This window comes from Mustela lutreola, chromosome 5, assembly GCF_030435805.1.
Source record: "Mustela lutreola isolate mMusLut2 chromosome 5, mMusLut2.pri, whole genome shotgun sequence".
NCBI lineage: Eukaryota > Metazoa > Chordata > Mammalia > Carnivora > Mustelidae > Mustela > Mustela lutreola.
This window is the reverse complement of record NC_081294.1, coordinates 64,768,035-64,787,010: the sequence shown is the minus strand read 5'-3', so window position 1 is coordinate 64,787,010 and position 18,976 is coordinate 64,768,035. Positions and strand designations below refer to the sequence as shown.

General features: G+C 39.6%; 1 protein-coding gene across 1 annotated transcript in view; it reads right to left on the bottom strand.

Annotated features, from left to right (window-relative positions):
• Positions 1 to 18,976, bottom strand: part of FAF2 (Fas associated factor family member 2) — a 64,136-nt gene that overhangs the window by 26,120 nt on the left and 19,040 nt on the right. The window contains exon 2 of the mRNA XM_059174358.1: positions 3,917 to 3,985. Coding sequence (XP_059030341.1) covers positions 3,917 to 3,985 — 69 coding nt within the window. The remainder of the gene's footprint in view (positions 1 to 3,916; positions 3,986 to 18,976) is intronic.

Sequence of the window (18,976 nt, the reverse complement as noted above, 5' to 3'; positions counted from 1 at the left end):
TTTGGTTTCTGAGTGCTAAGTTTGACAAATTCTTTATAGATTTTGGGTACTGACCCTTTATCAGATACACTGTTTGCAAATATCTTCTCCTATTCCTTTTAGTTTTGTTGATAGTTTTATCCATATTTGTTTAAAAAAAGTTTAAAACAAGGATTGCAAAATGCCTGGGTATCAGGAGCTGGATGGTAGGTACATGGCTTTTCACCTTCTCTCTACATTTTTCTCTAAATTTAAAGTATTAAGTTAAAAATATATCTTGGTGCACCTGGGTGGCTCAGTTGGTTAAGGTCAAGAACTTGGCTCAGGTCAAGAACTCAGGGTCCTGGGATGGAGTCCCATGTTGGGCTCCCTGGTCAGCAGGGAGTCTGCTTCTCCCTCTCCCTCTGACCTTCCCCTTTCCCCTCTCCCTCTGCTCTTCCTCTGTCTCTAACTTTCTCTTTCCCAAATAAAAAAAATCTTTAAAAAAATTTTTTAAAAACTTAAAAATACACCTCATAATGTTAATGGAACATTATTAAGCCACAAGGACCTCAATACATGTCTATATGAAATAAAATGAAAGATTAATATGAAAAGGATAAACAAAAAACAAAAAAACAAGCTACTAAAAATTCCAAATATGTTCCTAAATAACTTCTGGGTCAAAGAAAAAAATCTAAACTTTAAAAGGCTATTTTCAGAAGAACATTCATAGCCTTAAATGCAAGAAAGAACATAAATAAACCAAGCTATAAAAATCAAATCAAGATGCTAAGTAAAAGAATATAAATATACAAAAACGTGTAGATTTCTTTTTTCTTTTTAAAAAAGATTTTATTATTTGAGAGAGAGAAAGTGTGAATAGCTAGGGAGAGTGGCAGAGAGAGAGGGAGAAGCAGGCTCCCCACTGAGCAGGGAGCCAGATCTGGGGCTCAATCCAAGGACCCTGGAATCAGGATCTGAGCAGAAGGCAGATGCATAACTGACTGAGCCACATAGGCACTCCAGATTTTTCTTAAATAAAAAAACAAAAACAAAACAAACAAAACCAGAAAGAACTGATAAATACAAAAGCTTTTTATAAACCAAACAAATAATAAAATAAACCAATCTCCACCAAGTCTCCTTTTTTAAAAAGGAAAACAATAAAAACAATGAGGGTTTCCTGGGTGGCTCAGGTCTCTGCCCTCTGCTCAGGTCATAATATTGGTGTCCTGGGATCAAGGCCAGCACTGGGCTCTCTGCTCAGTGGGGAGTTTGCTTCACTCTCTCCTTTTGCCCACCTGTTTGTGCTCAAGAGCTCTCTTTTACTCTCTCTCAAATAAATAAAAAAATAAACAAATGAAATCTTAAACAAACAAACAAACAAACAAAAAACAATGGGGTGACTCAGTCGGATAACCATCTGCCTTCAGCTCAGGTCATGATCCCAGGGTCAAGTCCTGCATCAGGCTCCTTGCTCAGAGGGGAGTCTGCTTCTCCTTCTCCCTCTGTCTGCCACTCCCCCTGCTTGTGTGCGCATGCACACGCGCTCTCCCCCTCTCTGACAAAAAGAAAAAAAAAAAAGAACCAACAATGAGAAGAGGGGCGCACAGAACAAAGAGAGAGAAAAGATATGCTACTTTGTACAGCCTAAGCTAAAAAAAAAAAATTTGAAAATCTCCTAAGTAAGCTTATGAAGAAAGATGTAGCAACCTCACACCAGTCAGAATGGCTAAAATTAACAAGTCAGGAAATGATAGATGTTGGCGAGAGAACATGCAGAGAAAGGGGAATCCTCTTATTCTTTTGTGGGAATGCAAGCTGGTGCAGCTACTCTGGAAAATAGTATAGAGTTGAAAGTTGAAAATAGAGCTGCCTTTATGATCCTATAACTGCACGACTGGGTATTTACCCCAAAGACACAAATGTAGTGATCTGAAGGGGTACCTGCACCCCAATGTTTATAGCAACAATGTCCACAACAGCTGAACTACAAAAAGAGGCCAGATATCCATCAACAGATGAATGGATAAAGAAGTAGCATATGTATGTGTGTGTGTATATATATATAATTCATATATTTTATATATATATATAATGGAATACTACTTAGCCATAAAAAAATACAAAATCTTGCCTTTTGTAATGATGAGGATGGAAGTAGAGGGTATTATGCTAAGCAAAATAAGTCAATCAGAGAAATACGATTTCACTCATACGTGGAATTTACGAAACAAAACAGTGACTTATAGGGGAAGAGAGGGAAAAATAAAAAGACAAAATCAGAGAGGGAGACAAACCATAAGAGACTCAATCATAGGAAACAAACTGAGGATTGCTGGAAGGGAGGAAGGCAGGAGGATGGGTTAACTGCAGGATGGACATTAAGGAGGGCGCATGACATCATGAGCCCTGGTATTACATAAGGCTAATGAATCACTGATCTCTACCTCTGAAATCAATAATACTTTATGCGTTAATTAACTGAATTTAAATAAACTAAAAAAAAAAGAAAGATGTAGCAAAGAAATTATGGATGGGGAAAACATGAAAAAGTTAATAGAGAACTGACAGAAACAAATTTTGAAGTACTTTCTTTCAAATCTATGCTATGTACCATTCCTGATTCATCTTATCAAGACAGTCATCTTACAAAGTCAGCACGTACTTGAAATAAAAATTTTAACAAGGAAATAGCACAAAATTATACAGAGCAACATCATTTCTTCAGCCTAAAATGCATTCTCTGCCCCAAATGTTCACATTCACCATCCCTTTTCATCATTCAGGTGTCAACTCAAATATAGCCACCTCAGAAACGCCTTACTTCACCACCCTATTTAAAAAAACTCAAGAGTTCCTGTGACATTTCCTACTCATTCACAGCATTTATTACGAATTATAATTATCTAGAATTAAGCTCCCTGAGAGTAGGATTTTAGTCTTGTTCTTTGGTATAGTAACAGAGCCTAGAATTTCATTGCTTAAAAATGTGCTAAATAACTAAATATCATTTAGGAATATATTTTCATAAATCTAGAACACTATTCAAATAACATACTATAATTAAAATGTAATCTCAACAGAGATCTTCTGAATAGACTAAGATTGGAAGATAGTAGGCAGATATTTATTGACAGCCTATGACATGCTATAATTTTTTTAAAGATTTTATTTATTTGACAGAGAGACAGTGAGAGCAGGAACACAAGTGGGGGAAGTGGGAGAGGGAGAAGGAGGGTTCTAGCTGAGCAGAGAGCCTGATGTGGGGCTCGATCCCAGGATCCTCGGATCATAACCTAAGCCAAAGGCAGACACTTAATGACTGTGCCACCCAGGCACCCCTCTAGAATGTTTCAGAAGACGGCAGTCAGCAAAACCAAAAGCTCTCATGGAGCTTAATTTCTAGTGACTTAGGTCAAAACAACATCCCACTCGATAACAAAACATTAGAGGCATTATAGTGAGGACAATGTTTACTATTACCATTATTAAGTGACACTGTTTATGAAGTTCTAGAAATTCAATGATCAAGTAGAAGAAACAGAAGATCTATATATGGAAAAAAAAAAATCACTGAGATGCAGATGACAGAGCTACCTAGAAAATCCAAAAGAATAAGCTATAAAATATGTAATAAGAAAGTTCATATTAAGGTATTTGGTTACAAACCAAATATATAAAAATCGAGTTTTCCTGAAGAGTCACTGAAAAATTTGAGAGGGGCACTATACAGAGGGATCTCATCACCATCTTATAAAAGATTGTAACAGACTTTGATCATAATTTTTACCTTTCCCAACACATTTATTTTTAAACACTAAAGAGTTGTAAATTAAAACAAAACAAAACAAAACTATGAGGAGAAAGGACTCCTGCTGTGAAAAAATACATGTCTTTGGTTCATTATCAAACCAGGAGAAAAGAAATAAGCTCAGAATGAATCTTACTATACCTCTATGTTCCAGTTATGCTGTTCCAAGGTATGGCGACATTGATCCATAGATTCTATGCCAGTCAAATCCTGAAAAGAAGGAAAAACCAAAAAGTTACTTAGGGAGAAACCAACAGTAAATTTATATTTTTACCTTTTATACTTAATGAATGCTGCTGGGAAACTACACTGGAAAGTATTGAAGACAGATGTTCAAGTATGGTAAAAATGTCACTATTCAGAATTTATCTAGGGGGCACTTGGGTGGCTCAGTGGGTTAAAGCCTCTGCCTTTGGCTCAGGTCATGATCCCAGGGTCCTGGGATTGAGCCCCACATAGGGCTCTCTGCTCAGCAGGGAGCCTGCTTTGCCCTCCTCCCTGCCTACTTGTGATCTCTGTGTGTCAAATAAATAAATAAAAATCTTTTTTAAAAATTTATCTAGTCTTTTATAGCAGGTGTTACTCCCATAGGAAAATAAAAAAAGGAAAGTTTCTTACCCTTTAAAACTTCAGGGCTTTCAATTAAATGACTACTGATTAAAATCAGTTTCTCCTCTCAAACTGAAGTTTAAAAAATTAAAGATTCCTTCAACCACTGGGTCCAGCAAAATATTCTTTAATGTTCAACAACAGTTCTGCTTATAATACATAATAAAAAAATAACATAGGTTTCCTGCAAAATGTAATGCCTTCCAATAACTTACATCATTTTACCTACTGGCATATAACCTAGTTTATAATATGAACTGTGTAAAACTGAATCTGTTATTCACAGGTTTCCCTATGATAAGTATTTTCCCTTCTCCTTGGACTGTTCTCCGATTTCACTTTGTTCCTTCTCTGGCTCCTCTTCTGCCACCCCTCTAAATGGCATTTCCCTAAAGATGCATCCCCGGGTTTTCATCTCTCTATACCTACCCCACCCTGGCAATCTCATTTAAAGATTTTATCTTATTTTACTTTATGTTTGTTTATTTTACTTACTTACAGAGAGGTAACAGGGGAGGAAAAGGGAGAGAGAATCTGAAGCAGACCCCATGCTGAGCACAGAGCCCGACATGGGGCTCAATCTCATGACCCTGAAATCATTACCTAAACCCAAACCACAAGTCAGACACTTAACCAACTAAGCCACCCAGGTGTTCCACTGGCAATCTCATTTTATCCTTAGTCGTCAACCACCCTTTCTACTTAGATGACTCCTAATTTATTTATTTATTTATTTATTAAAAAGATTTTATTTATTTGACAGAGATCACAAGCAGGCAGAGAGGCAGGCAGAGAGAGAGGGGGAAGCAGGCTCCCTGCTGAGAAGAGAGCCCAATGCGGGGCTCAATCCCAGGACCCTGACCTGAGCTCAAGGCAGAGGCTTTAACCCACTGAGACACCCAGGTGCCCCAGATGACTCCTAATTTAATCGCTGGGCCTGTCATCTCTTCTGAAGTTCAGCAGCATACTTCCAATAGCCTATTCAACACACCCACCAAGCTGTGGCATCAGTATCTCACATGCATCATTTAAAACCACTACATGATAGGGGCGCCTGGGTGGCTCAGTGGGTTAAAGCCTCTGCCTTTGGCTCAGGTCATGATCCCAGGGTCCTGGGATCAAGCCCCGGATTGGGCTCTCTGCTCAGCAGGGAGCCTGCTTTCCTCTCTGCCTGCTTCTCTGCCTACTTGTGATCTCTGTCTGTCAAATTAAAAATAAAACATAAAACCACTACATGTATTAATGTCATCACCCTCCAAAATATACAGGTGGGGTGGCCTGGGTCAGTTAAGCACCTGCCTTCAGCTCAAGGTCATGATCCTGTCCTAAGATTGAGCCCCACATCAGGCTCCCTGCTCAGTGGGGAGTCTGCTTTTCTCTCTCCCTCTGCCCCTTCCCCTGCTCCTTCTCTCAATTTCTCTCAGATATATAAAACTTAAGAAAAAAAAATATATGTATGTGTATATATATATATATATACACACATATACACACGCGCACGCACACACACACACCCATATATTCACACAGGCAAAGATGACCTTGGGAACCTCAGCCTCATTTTTGAGTACTCTATGTCTTAACTCCACACTTTGTCAGCAATCAAGTTCTAACCATTTTCTGTATTATATCTATAACCACATTTCTATTCTCAGATCCAGCATCTTTAATCAAGCTCTTATAACCCTTCAACTGAACTGTCAAATCATTTTCTCTCTCCTTCTAACTCTGCCTGTATGTGTGTGCACATGTACATGCATGTATGTGTATTACTCCTCTGCTCAAAACTTTTCAGTTGATTGCATAGTAAATTCCAAAACGCTAAGCCTGCCATTCAAGTGTTTGTATTACACGGCCCCAGCCTAGCTTTCTAGGTTATCTTCTATTTCCCTTTAGATGTGCCAATACTTAATAAATCTAACAGTTCATATGTTCTAATGACCAGAATTTCCAGCGGGCTAAATCCTAGACTTCCTTTGAGGTCTAATACAAAAGCCAAATCCATCTATCCATCCATCCTTTCACATAACAAATGTCTATTGCTATTATCTATTCTCTGTACTACTTACTATGCCCAAGAGATACAGAGTCTCTATTTTTTTTTTAAGATTATTATTTATTTATTTGACAGAGAGAGATCACAAGCAGGCAAAGAGGCAGGCAGAGAGAAAGGAAGGGAAGCAGGCCCCCTGCTGAGCAGAGAGACCCATGCGGGACTCGATCCCAGGACCCTGAGATCATGACCTGAGCCGAAGGCAGCGGCTCAACCCACTGAGTCACCCAGGCGCCCCAGAGTCTCTATTCTAAAGAAATTTCTCTTAACAACCAGCAAGCAGCAGGAGAAAGAGACTGATCTCAACCTCACAATAACGTGGTAATATGGACTCCTGAAGGAGCCTGAGGTTCTTGCCCTGTAAAAATGGACCAGACACATTTTAACTCTTTAGGATTTAATTCTAAAAGATTTTAGCTTCTTTTATGCGCACCATAAGGAGCTTAATTTGGACTGGTTGTCCTTTCTAGATCTTAAAAAAAAAAACACAAAAAAACCCTTGGACACTTGGGTGGCTCAGTCATTAAGCATCTGCCTTTGGCTCAGGTCATGATCTCAGGGTCCTGGGATTGAGCCCCGCATTATACTCCCTGCTCAGTAGGAAGCCTGCTTCTCCCTCTTCCACTCCCCCTGCTTGTGTTCCCTTGCTTGCTGTTTCTGTCAAATAAATAAATAAATCTTATAAAAAACAAATAAATAAAAAACCTAAGTCTGAATTATTTAGTTATGCAGTTGTTTAAAAAAAAAACCCACTACTATATAAATTTAGATAAGAAAAAGTGTTTATGGTTGTGGTTCCAAGTCCTGGGATCAAGCTCTGCATTGGGCTCTCCGCTCAGCCAAGAGCCTGCTTCCTCCTCTCTCTCTGCCTGCCTCTCTGCCTACTTGTGATCTCTGTCAAAAAAATAAAATACTATACAAGTTTTGGGCGCCTGGGTGGCTCAGTGGGTTAAGCCGCTGCCTTCGGCTCAGGTCATGATCTCAGGGTCCTGGGATCGAGTCCCGCGTCGGGCTCTCTGCTCAGCAGGGAGCCTGCTTCCCTCTCTCTCTCTCTGCCTGCCTCTCTGCCTACTTGTGATTTCTCTCTGTCAAATAAATTAAAAAATAAATGAAATCTTTTAAAAAAAAAAAAAAATAAAATAAAATAAAATACTATACAAGTTTCAAAATTAAAATTGTTAAGTTCTGTTAATTACTATAAAGCTCTATTAACAAGATCCAGTGGTTGAGGGATGCCTGGGTGGCTCAGTTGCTTTAGAGTCCAACTCAGATCATAAGATTGAGCCCCACCATCAGACTCCGCCCTGGGTGTGGAGCGTTAAACTTAAAAGATTCTCTCTCCCTCTGCCCCCGTGTGCCCTCTTCAAAAACAAACAAAGAAACACTGACTTTGACAGCTCTAACAGTCTAGCCTTTAGTTTCTGACCATTCTAGGCCTTTCATCAATTTGGCTACTGCCTTCTTTAAAACACACACACACACACACACACACACACACACACACATTCATTCATTCATTCATTCATTTATTTATTTATTTATTTCAGAGAGAGAGAGAGAGAGAGAGAAAATGAGCAGGGGGAGGGGCAGAGGGAGAAGTGGGCTGCCTGCTGAGTAGGAAGCCTGATGCATGACTCATCTATCCCAGGACCCTGAGATCATTACCTGAGCTGAAGGCAGACGACCAACCAACTAAGCCACCCAGGTGCCCCTGCCTACTGACTTTTAATAGGCTCCCCCTTAACTTCCAATTTCCTCAAGACCTTCTGCAGGAGACTGGGATATCCAGGGTTTTCCCTCCTCTGTATACACTGTCATTAAAAATGAAATTCCACTTTCACCTTCTTCTCTGGGTGAATGGCCACGCTGCCTTTATTTAAAGAAGATTTTATTTATTTACTTGAGAGAGAGAATAAAAGAGGGAGTGAGAGAGCAGGAGAGGGGGCAGGGTCAGAGGGAGAAGCAGATTTCCCACTGAGTCTGGAGACTAATGTGGGACTCTATCCTGGGACTTTAGGATCATGACCTGAGCCAAAGGCAGACACTTAACCAACTGAGCCACCCAGGTGCCCCAGTCACTGCTTTAAATTGTTTCCTATCTCTCTTATCTACGTATTATTTTCTGCCTTCTATTATGATTATTTATACTCACTTTATTGCCTTATTAGAACATACAGATGCCTTGAGAGCAGTGTCTGGAATGTATCTATAGCACACAGTAAGAATTTAAAAAGTTACAGAAGTAGTTACTTAGGACACAGTAAGGACCTAAAAAGTTACAGAAAAAGTTAGTCTAAATTAAAAAGACCGGGATGCCTGGGTGGCTCAGTGGGTTAAGCTTCTGCCTTCGGCCCAGGTCATGATCTCAGGGTCCTGGGATCCAGTCCCGCATTAGGCTCTCTGCTCAGCAGGGAGCCTGCTCCCCCCACCCCTGCCTGCCTCTCTGCCTACTTGTGATCTCTGTCAGTCAAATAAATAAATAAAATCTTTAAAAATTAATTAATTAATTATTTAAAAAGACCTTTTTGTATATGCTTTGATGACTAGCTATAAGCTGAAATCCTCCAGACAGTCTCACCAGATCTCATTGTATTAATACCCTAGGGCTTTAAAATCCCTAAAACTTCTGACTAGATGCTAAGCTGGGTGTTAAAAACATAAATGTGCAGAATTTTCCTGAAGGTAGGTCAGATGTCAAGTCTGGGAATTTTTTTTTTTTTAAAGCTTCTTAATGAATTCTAATATACACTGGGCTGGGCAATTCATGGTACTGTACAGTGCTACAAACAACGAGAGATTATACTGTATGTCACTTACTAATTTAAAAAAAGAGTTATAGACATTATAGGAGAGAAAAGTCAAGAGTTATAGACATTATAGGAGAGAAAAAAAAATGCACATCTTCGATATACTGAAATACTTAACCTAATCTGCAAGCAAAACTCTTTCGTAAGTAGTGAATCAGGGTGAACTGGAAGCCCAACTGAATAAGCCTGCTTTTCCATAACTACTAATGAGTACTAAAGCCATGCACTAGGAACAAGCAATGTGGACACACCTAGGACAGGACTACTTATTCATCTATCAACAAATGTTCACCACCCCAATGTAGATATCCAGTATACAAATACAGTTCAAATACAGTTCCTTTTTTCATTAAGTTTATATCCTACCAGAGGCAGACTGAACAAAACAAACCACACACATAGAGCAAATAAAATGAACACTTTTCTAGGTTAGGAGATTCCTCTGGATTGAGTGTTCAAGGAAAGCCTCCACAAGCGCTAACATTTCAGCAGAAAACTGATGAAAGATAAGGGTCCAGTCATGGAAAAACATGCAGGAAGAGTATTCTAGGCAGGACAACAAATGTAAAAACTCTGACAAATGGATACGTGACACTATGCATTTGTTAAAACCCATGGAACTTCATAGCAGAGTGAATCTTAATGCATGAAGTTAAAAAGATCATTTAAAAGTTCAGAGGATCCTAGGATGGAACACCAATTACAATGAAAGAATCTAATCGTATTATAAATATATGAAACAACCTCACTGAAGGTGAAGAAAGGGAAAGGTGTGGACCTACATAGCTGCGGAAATGAGTGGAGTCTATTAAGACTAAAGGCAAAAGAAACTGCACATAAGTGCTGTTCTCCAGGTGATAAAGGTGTTTGCCATAGGGTGTTAATTCTGAAGCCACTAAATCTATCAACATATACAGGAACTGAACAACTAAGTAAACAGATGAGGGGAAGTCAGTTTCCTCAGTGTTTGAAGCAGGAAGTTACAGGAAACCAAGGGGAGAAGGCTAGAATGATCCATGTGGAAATGGATTAGAGTTGGAGACATCTGAATCAACTCTTGTTTAGCTTAATATAGAATGGTTAGAGAGAGAAACTCTTTGTATATACATATGTATACCCCTGCTCCATCAACTGAGAGGACCTAGAAGCAACAACACACACCCCAGTAGCAAGCACCCATTAACATCCAGATTTTGGTTGCTAACATCATTCTCCAAAAAAAAGGAACCACGTACCCTGGAAAAATGGGTGATCCTAGGACTAGGGCAGGAAATATATAAGGTAAGCCTAGAGAATCTCCTAGCGCCAGAAAGTAAGGAAGTGCCCCCAAAGAACCCCACAATGATGGGGGTATATCAAGAGGAGTCAACTCAAAGAGCTACCAGTAACCAAAGATAGTACAATTTGAGTAACAAAATAGTCATGGATTATACTACAAAATAAACATCCATGAGTCCACATAAATACATAAATGAATAAATGGGGGAGAACAAATATCCTGTGCAAAACAACACCAAATAATTGTGTAGATAACTATGCCTTCAAGGAGATATAACATAACCCTGGATTCCTTAAGTGTGAGCTGCGCACAGTGGCTTTCTTCCAAAGAGTACAGTATGGAAAAGGAGGGGAAAAGATTAATTATACAGCTGGGAAACCCAACACTACCACAACCAGGTAATCAAGTCAATGTCAATGGTGATAAATTGTGTTCACATTATTACATCTTATCAAGGGTACATAAACAAAGCACTTTCCCTCTGTGGTCTTCCTTCCAAAAATTAGTAACTCTTGTCTAATCATGAAAAAACCATCAGACAAATCCTAGCTGAGGGACATTCTACAAAATACCTGACTAATACTCCCCAAACTGTCAAGATCATACAAAACAAGGAAAGTCTGAGAAACAGTGACAGCCAAGAGGAGCCCAAGGAAACTCAGCTACTAAGTGTAATGTGGTACCCTAGATGGGATCCTGAAACAGAAAAAAGAACATTAGGTAAAAACTAAGGAAATCTGATTAAAGTACGAACTTTAGTTAATAATAAATACACCATAATAATAATACTGATTCATTAACTATAACAAAAGTACCAAATTAATAATGTAACATGTTAATAAGAAACACTGAGTGCAAGAGACACGGGAGGTTTGTGTACTATTTTTCCAACTTCTCCATAAATCTAATTCTGAAGTAGAAAGTTTACTCGAAAGTGAAAAACTGGGGCGCCTGGGTGGCTCAGTGGGTTAAAGCCTCTGCCTTTGGCTCAGTCGTGATCCCAGGGTCTGGGATCGAGCCTCTCTCTCTGCCTGCCTCTCTCTCTGCCTGCCTCTCTGCCTACTTGTGATCTCTGTCAAATAAATAAATAAAATCTTAAAAACAAAAAAAAAGAAAAGAAAAGAAAGTGAAAAACCAAAAGTAGGGGGGGAACTTCTGAGGCAGAACAAATCTGGCAAACTGGCAGATAAGGTCTGAGAAGAAGGCAGGGGAGAGAACATTAATCTAGGGTAGTTTTCTGAGAAGACCATGTTATTTACTCAGAATGAGGAAAACAGCTGAAATAATTTTTGCAAAACTGTGAGAAAAATTTACCTTTGGTAAAAAAGCAAGTGGTTTTTTAAAAGACTTATTTATTTATTTTAGAGAGAGAGAGAGCACACGCGAGTGATGGGGAGATACAGAGGGAAAGAGAGGAAGAAAAGCAGATTCCCCACTAAGTACAGAGTCTGACACAGGGTGAAGACCCTGACTGAGATCTTGACTTGAGCCAAAATCAAGAGTTAGATGCTTAACTGAGTCACCCAGGCGCCCCTGAATTTGGGGTTTTGATTCAATCTCCATCCAAACTTTTAATTATAGAAGGAACTGGTTAAAGGGCTTTGCTTCTCTTTCCCAGACTACAAGCATCTTGAGAAGAATCCATCTACTTTTGCTTTCTGATCTTTGTAAGACTCTTCTGGTATTTTCTCACCTAGCTTGGGAACCAATCCCTCTACCCCTCCTCCCTTTCCACTAACCAGTCCTCCCCCCCACCTCCCACATCACTGCTTACAGTCACCAGGTGAGAAGCTTTCTGTATTTTCTCTCCCCTGTGAGACTCCTCTTTCCTTGATACATACAATTTTGAGCACTCTTACTTAATACACTAAGTAACTATTAGTTATATAATATTCCAATTGGCCAAAACAATTTACATATAGATGTTACAATTGCTTCTGATTTTCCACTATTAAAATAGCACTTTGATGAATATTTTTGCTTGTAAAGTTTCTTTGCATTTAGAATTTCTCCCTTTAGGGTTCAATTAAAATTATGAGCCAAGGAATACACCTAATTTTTAAAGTTCTTGATACATATTGCCAAAATGCACTTTGAAAGGACTATTTCAATTTACACTAAACAGGGCTGGTTTCAATGTGAGTCAAAAGCTAAATATCTGGGGCGCCTGGGTGGCTCAGTGGGTTAAGCTGCTGCCTTCGGCTCAGGTCATGATCTCAGGGTCCTGGGATCCAGTCCCGCATTGGGCTCTCTGCTCAGCAGGGAGCCTGCTTCCTCCTCTCTCTCTCTGCCTGCCTGTGATCTCTCTCTGTCAAATAAATAAATAAAATCTAAAAAAAAAAAAAAGCTAAATATGTCTCAAGCCAGTATTCATTCTCACCTGGTGCCAAAGGGAGTTCTGCAACACTAGCTTTGTTCGAACAAAAAATGTAGCAGTTTTGGCTACAGATATTACATTAGCTTGCAACCAATTCTTTCCTTCTCAAGAACATAATGTTTGGCTACTGACACTTAATGAAAACAGGTAAAACAGAGAACTTAGAAAATGTTGGGCTTAATAACCTTAGTCACTGGTTTCCAGCTTCTCCAAAATTAATTTATTTCAATTAAAAGGAACTTTTAATTTAAAATTAAAAACTTTTTAACTTGCAAAGGAACTTTTAAAAGGAACTTTAAAAAAATATATATGTTCTATGTCCAATGAGGGGCTTGAACTCATGACCCCCAGATCAAGAGTCACACTCTCTATGCACTGAGCCAGCCAGGTGTCCCTCTTTTCCCCCACCCCGCCTGCACTCAAAGGAACTTTCTTTTTCATATAACACCACATATTAACTGTACTGGAATTTAAAATTTTAAAAGGGGGGCGAACCTGAATGGCTCAGTCAGTAAAGCATCTGCCTTCAGTTGGGGTCATGATCCCAGGGTTGGCTGTGCTCTCCCTCTAAGTCAAATAAAATCTTTAAAAAACAATAAAAATAAAATTTTAAAAAGGGAACATTCTTTTGTAGAGAGAACCCATTTATTTATATTATCTTCAAGATGCAGTGAAGTGCCTCAGCAAATAGCAGAAAATATTTGAACAAGGGTGACTGGGTGGCTCAGCAGGTTTAGCATCTGCTTCAGCTCAGGTCATGATCTCACAGCCCTGGGATCAAGCTCCACATTGGGCTCTCTGCTCAGTGCAAGTCTGCTTCTCCCCCTCGCCCCACTGCTACCACCATGATCTATCTTGTTTTCACTCTCTCAAATAAATAAAATAAAGAAGAAGAAGAAGAAGAAGAAGAAGAAGGGGGAGGAGGAGGAGGAGGAGGGGGAGGAGGAGGGGGGGGACGGGGAGGAGGAGGAGGAGGAGGAGGAGGAGGAGGAGGAAGAAGAAAGAAAGAAAGAAAGAAAAGAAAAGAAAGAAAGAAAGAAAGAAAGAAAGAAGAAGAAGAGGAGGAGGAGGAGAAGGAGGAGGAGGAGGAGAAAATGTTTGAACAAATGAATCCTGTTCCTTTGCCAATAATTGACTTTATCCCTGTTTTTTTTTTCCTTTAAATATTTATTCATTTGAGACAGCGAGCCAGAGAGAGCAGGGGGAGGGGCTGAGGGAGAAGCAGATTCTGCACTAAGTGTGCAGCTCGACTTGGGGCTTGATTTCACAGCCCCAAGATCATGATCCAAGAAGCTTACCCAATTGAGCCACCCAGGTGCCCCTAAAGATTTTTATTTTCAAGCAATCTCTACATGATGTGGGACTTGAACTCCAAAGTGAAGAGTTGTAGACTCCACTGACTGAGCCAGCCAAGCACCCCATCTCTCTAGTTTTTAAGTATTTTTAAAATATTTAATTTTAAATATTGTTCTTCTCATTATCACATACTCCTACTTTGCGTCAGGCTACTAGCCATCTTTACTACATTTTCCCCAACAATCCTATGAGACAGATATTACCATCATACCCATCAGCAGTTGAGAATACTAAGACTCTAAAAAGAATTATGTGCATGTACCCCACACCAAGTCAGGTAGCACCGTAAGTGCTCAAAAAAGTTCAGCTAAATCTGCTAACCTTTATCTCCTACCTGGCTTGCTTTTCAGAACTCTGGTTTACATTTAGATCTACTAACATCTGAAGTGGCTTGAGATGGCACTGGATAAAACAGCTGCCATGGAAATAAAAGTTAATTTTAGCACCTGTACATTAACATTGGGACCTCTTTCTCCCTCTAATCTCCCAGGGCCAGCATCTAATGTCAACTGCTATTATAAATCCCCTACTGGGAAGGTGCATCCAGGTCTGTCTTACAGAGAAATATCCCTTGCTCTGAGACAGAGAAATATCCCTTGCTCTGAGATGATCTTTCCTTCCTTTCTCCTCCTCTCAGAGATAACTCCTCTTCCATTAATTGCTCTCCTAAGGATTTAGGATACTACTGCATTAATTACAACAATTTACACAAAAGTGTAATTGATCTATAGCAATAGTAGGAGAAAGGTATATATCTTTAGAGCAAAAAATACCCTGAACCCCAACCAATCTCTAATTAGCAAAATGCACTGGGGAAATTGGAGGGAAGTGTGTGGACTATTCTATATCCTTCTCCTTTTCCATCCTTGGTCTAACTTCCTCCTCTCCCAAGAGGAGGAAAGTGTGTGGACTGTTCTATAACCTTCTGGATATAGAACATAGAACTAGAGGATATAGAATACAGATACAGAATATAGAACTAGAGGAATGTGTGTGGACTATTCTACATCTTTCTCCTATTCCATCCTTTGTCTAACTTCCTCCTCTCAGAAGACAAGAGCACAGCAACACCACTTGGCAACCCACTTCCAAAATACTGAAATCCTTGACCTATCTCAAGTATGATTCAAGGAAGGTATTATAAACAATAAATGGTGTAGTGTTTTACCTAGCTGTCTCATTCAACTACTTGGATAGGGCTTAGGTAACACTCTAGATTACCCAAGTGTAATCACTAGAGTGCTTTCCTAAGAAGTGTTTCTCTTCCTACACCTCATCTGTTTAATCTAACAGACACTGTAGGAAGGAGGCTGATGTGAAATCTCAGTTGAAATTTAAGTACTCTCTAAATTCCAATTGGAGTGTTGGCTCTAAGTTGCTGGGGATGGATATAACTTGTTTTCAGTTATTCCCAGAGAGAAATTTGACAAAAACCAGTGATTTTTGTTCCCTCCTACCACACAGATACCTTTGCTGTATGCAATAAGCAATATGCCCTCTCTAGTAGTAGCAAGAGAAATGGAATTTGAGGTCCTTTCAGGAAGCAATCACATACAGCCTCTATCTATTACTAAAACTCTTATATTCAGATCTTTATTATTTGTAATTACTGGGCTCCCCTAAATTAAACAGCAGCAGATGGGGTGCCTGGGTGGCTCAGTCAGTCGAGGGCCTATCTTCAGCTCGGGTCATGTTCCCCGTGTCCTGGGATGGAGCCCCATGTTGGGCTCTCTGCTCAGCAAGGAGCCTGCTTCTCCTTCTCCATCTGCCTGCCACTCCTCCTGCTTGTGCTCTTTTTCTGTCAAATTAATTAAATCTTTAAAAAAAATTTAAATACCAGCAGCTTCCATTTCCTAAGCACCTAATACTATGTAATAGGCATTATAAGTAATAAAGCCCTCATTTTCACCACTGAGAAAGCCAACGGATTCAAGAGGTTAGGTAACCTAAGAATATCCTTGTCTAGGAATAACAAGAAGTGGTAGAGCTGAGACTGAAACCTAGAATAACTATATCCAAAGTCCAGTTTCCTTCCTATGCCATACTGCTTCCCAATATAATTTAATTCCTATTAGAAGACAAGTTTTTAAAAATTCTCAATTCAGAAAAATTAAAAAAAAAAACATTTTGTTTGTTTGAGAATACCTGGAATGTTTCTAATTTTCCCATTAAGGATTAAAGATAAGTCGGAAAGAGCAGGGACGCCTGGGTGGTTCAGGAGGTTAAACATCTTGCCTTCAGCTTGAGTCATGATCCCAGAGTCCCGAAGAGAGTAAATCAACCCCTCATTTTGCACAAAAGGCTTAGTGATGTGAAAAAGCTTTCCCAAGTTACAGAGCGTCTGGATGGCAAAACTGTCTGGTCTTTGTATTCCTGGTTACTGCTTTCTTCCTTCCCTTCTCCCCCCCCCCTTTTTTTTAAAAGATTTTATTTTTTAAGTAACCTCTACACCCAACATGGGCCTCAAACTCACAAGCCTGAAATCAAGAGTCACAGGTTTTACAGACTCAGGCAGCCAGATACCCAAGGTTCCTTCCTCCTTACCTACACTTACTGGTAGCTAACTATCAGCTCACAGATGTATACAAAATTGTTCTCCTTTATGCCTAGATTCAACAATTTATTGGTATAGTTTTGCTCTATGAACAAAGGGTTTGGTGTTAAATAAGCCTAGAAAATGCTGCATATAAAAATCCCTTTTGGAAATTCCCAATACATCTTTTAAATGTCTTCCTTTTAGGTAAAAAGAAAATTAACTTCACAACTATTTTAAAAGAATACTATTAATATCCATTGAGGAGCTATCCCATAGAACTGACCTTGGAACCACAGATTAGAGATCATCACTGGATGTTATAAACCAAATGGTCCATATGAATCAAGAGATAATCCTACCCACCTGTGTAGATTCTTAAATATTTGAAAAGTGACTGGAAACAACAACAGTATGTAGGATATTTTATGCGCAAGTATTTGAATCTACATTATTTTTTGTTAAGATTTTGTTTAATTATTTGACAGACAGAGAGAGATCACAAGTAGGTAGAGAGGCAGGCAGAGAAAGAGGGAAAGCAGGCTCCCTGCCGAGCAGAGAGCCAGATGTGGGGCTCGATCCCAGGACCCTGAGATCATGACCTGTACCAAAGGCAGAGGTTTAACCCACTGAGATACCCAGATGCCCCTTGAATCTACATTAAAATGCCACATGGAGGGGTGCCTGAGTGGCTCAGTCCCAGCGTCCTGGGATTGATGCCTTCGGGAAGCCTGCCTCTCCCTCACCCTCTATGGGACTCAATCCCAGGACGCATGACCTGCCTGAGCTGAAGGCAGACTGAGCCACCCAGGCGCCCCAAGTGGTTGATCTTTGCTGGAAAATTAGAGGAGACCAGAGTCTTCAATAATGCTTCATTCTAACTCTACTGCTAACTGGCTTGGGCATGAGTCTGAGGTTCAGTTTATGTCTTAGTAAAACATAAATAAAAACAGTGACTCATTGATTGAGCTGTAAAGATTAAGTATACAATACTCAATACAGCTATTATTACAAAGAAACATGGAGGAAACATTAAAAATGAGAATGTTAGGACTTTCCTCTTTACCATGCTGCAAAGATGAGAATATGACTAACTAGATTTTTTTGTTTTCCCCTTTCTCCTAAAAATGGAATACCTAATACTATTGGAAATACTTCAATAAAAGGGAGGGAGAGAGAAAAAAGCATTAAGAACAATTGGAACAAACCCCCTCTGGTTAAGTGAGATTTCTGGTGAATTACTCAACTCATTCAAAAAATATTAATTCAGCAACTGTCCTGCAGCAAGTACATCAAAGAAATCAAAGTCCCAATCCCCAGTAATTTTGTGGAGTAAAATGACATATACATGACTGTATTGACAACACACCAGTGCTAAAATAATCCTTAAATCTTTCAGGGGACTAGGAGAAAATGCAAAGGAAGACACAAAATTCCAAACTGAAAATTAGCAGAAGATAGTGTTTCAGAGCAAGGGATGATTAGGTATGGAGGTACCTGAAAAAGAATGTTACATTAGGGGAACTAGAAAGTCTACAAAGTATCATTGGAATAGAAAAGGAAAAGGATATGCGGCAGTTTAGCTAGCACAATGGGTAAAGCATGCAACTCTTGATCTCAGGGTTGTAAATTCAAGTCCCGCATCCGGTGTAGAGATTACTTAAAAATAAAATCTTTTAGGGGTGCCTGGGTGGCTCAGTGGGTTAAGCCTCTGCCTTCAGCTCAGGTCATGGTCTCAGGGTCTGGGATTGAGCCCCATACATCAGGCTCTCTGCTCAGCAGGGAGCCCGCTTCCCCTCCTCTCTCTCTGCCTGCCTCTCTACCTACTTGTGATCTCTCTCTGTCAAATATATAAAATCTTAAAAAATAATAAATAAATAAAATCTTTAATTATCGGGTTGGACAGTAAAGTATGGGTCAGCTCAGGAGATTTAAAGATTTATGCAGGGCACCTAGGTGGCTCATTCGTTGGGCGTCTGCCTTTGGCTCACGCCCAGTGCCCTGGGATTGCGAGGCCCATATCAGGCTCCCTGCTCAGTGGGAAACCTGCTTCTCCCTCTCCTAGTGTTCCCTGTGTTGCTCTTTATCAAATAAATAGAATCTTAAAAAAAAAAAAATTTACTTATGCAGTTTTGATCAATGCAAAGCGAATAAAAAAGTCTTAAGAGAGTGACATGAAATGTTTGT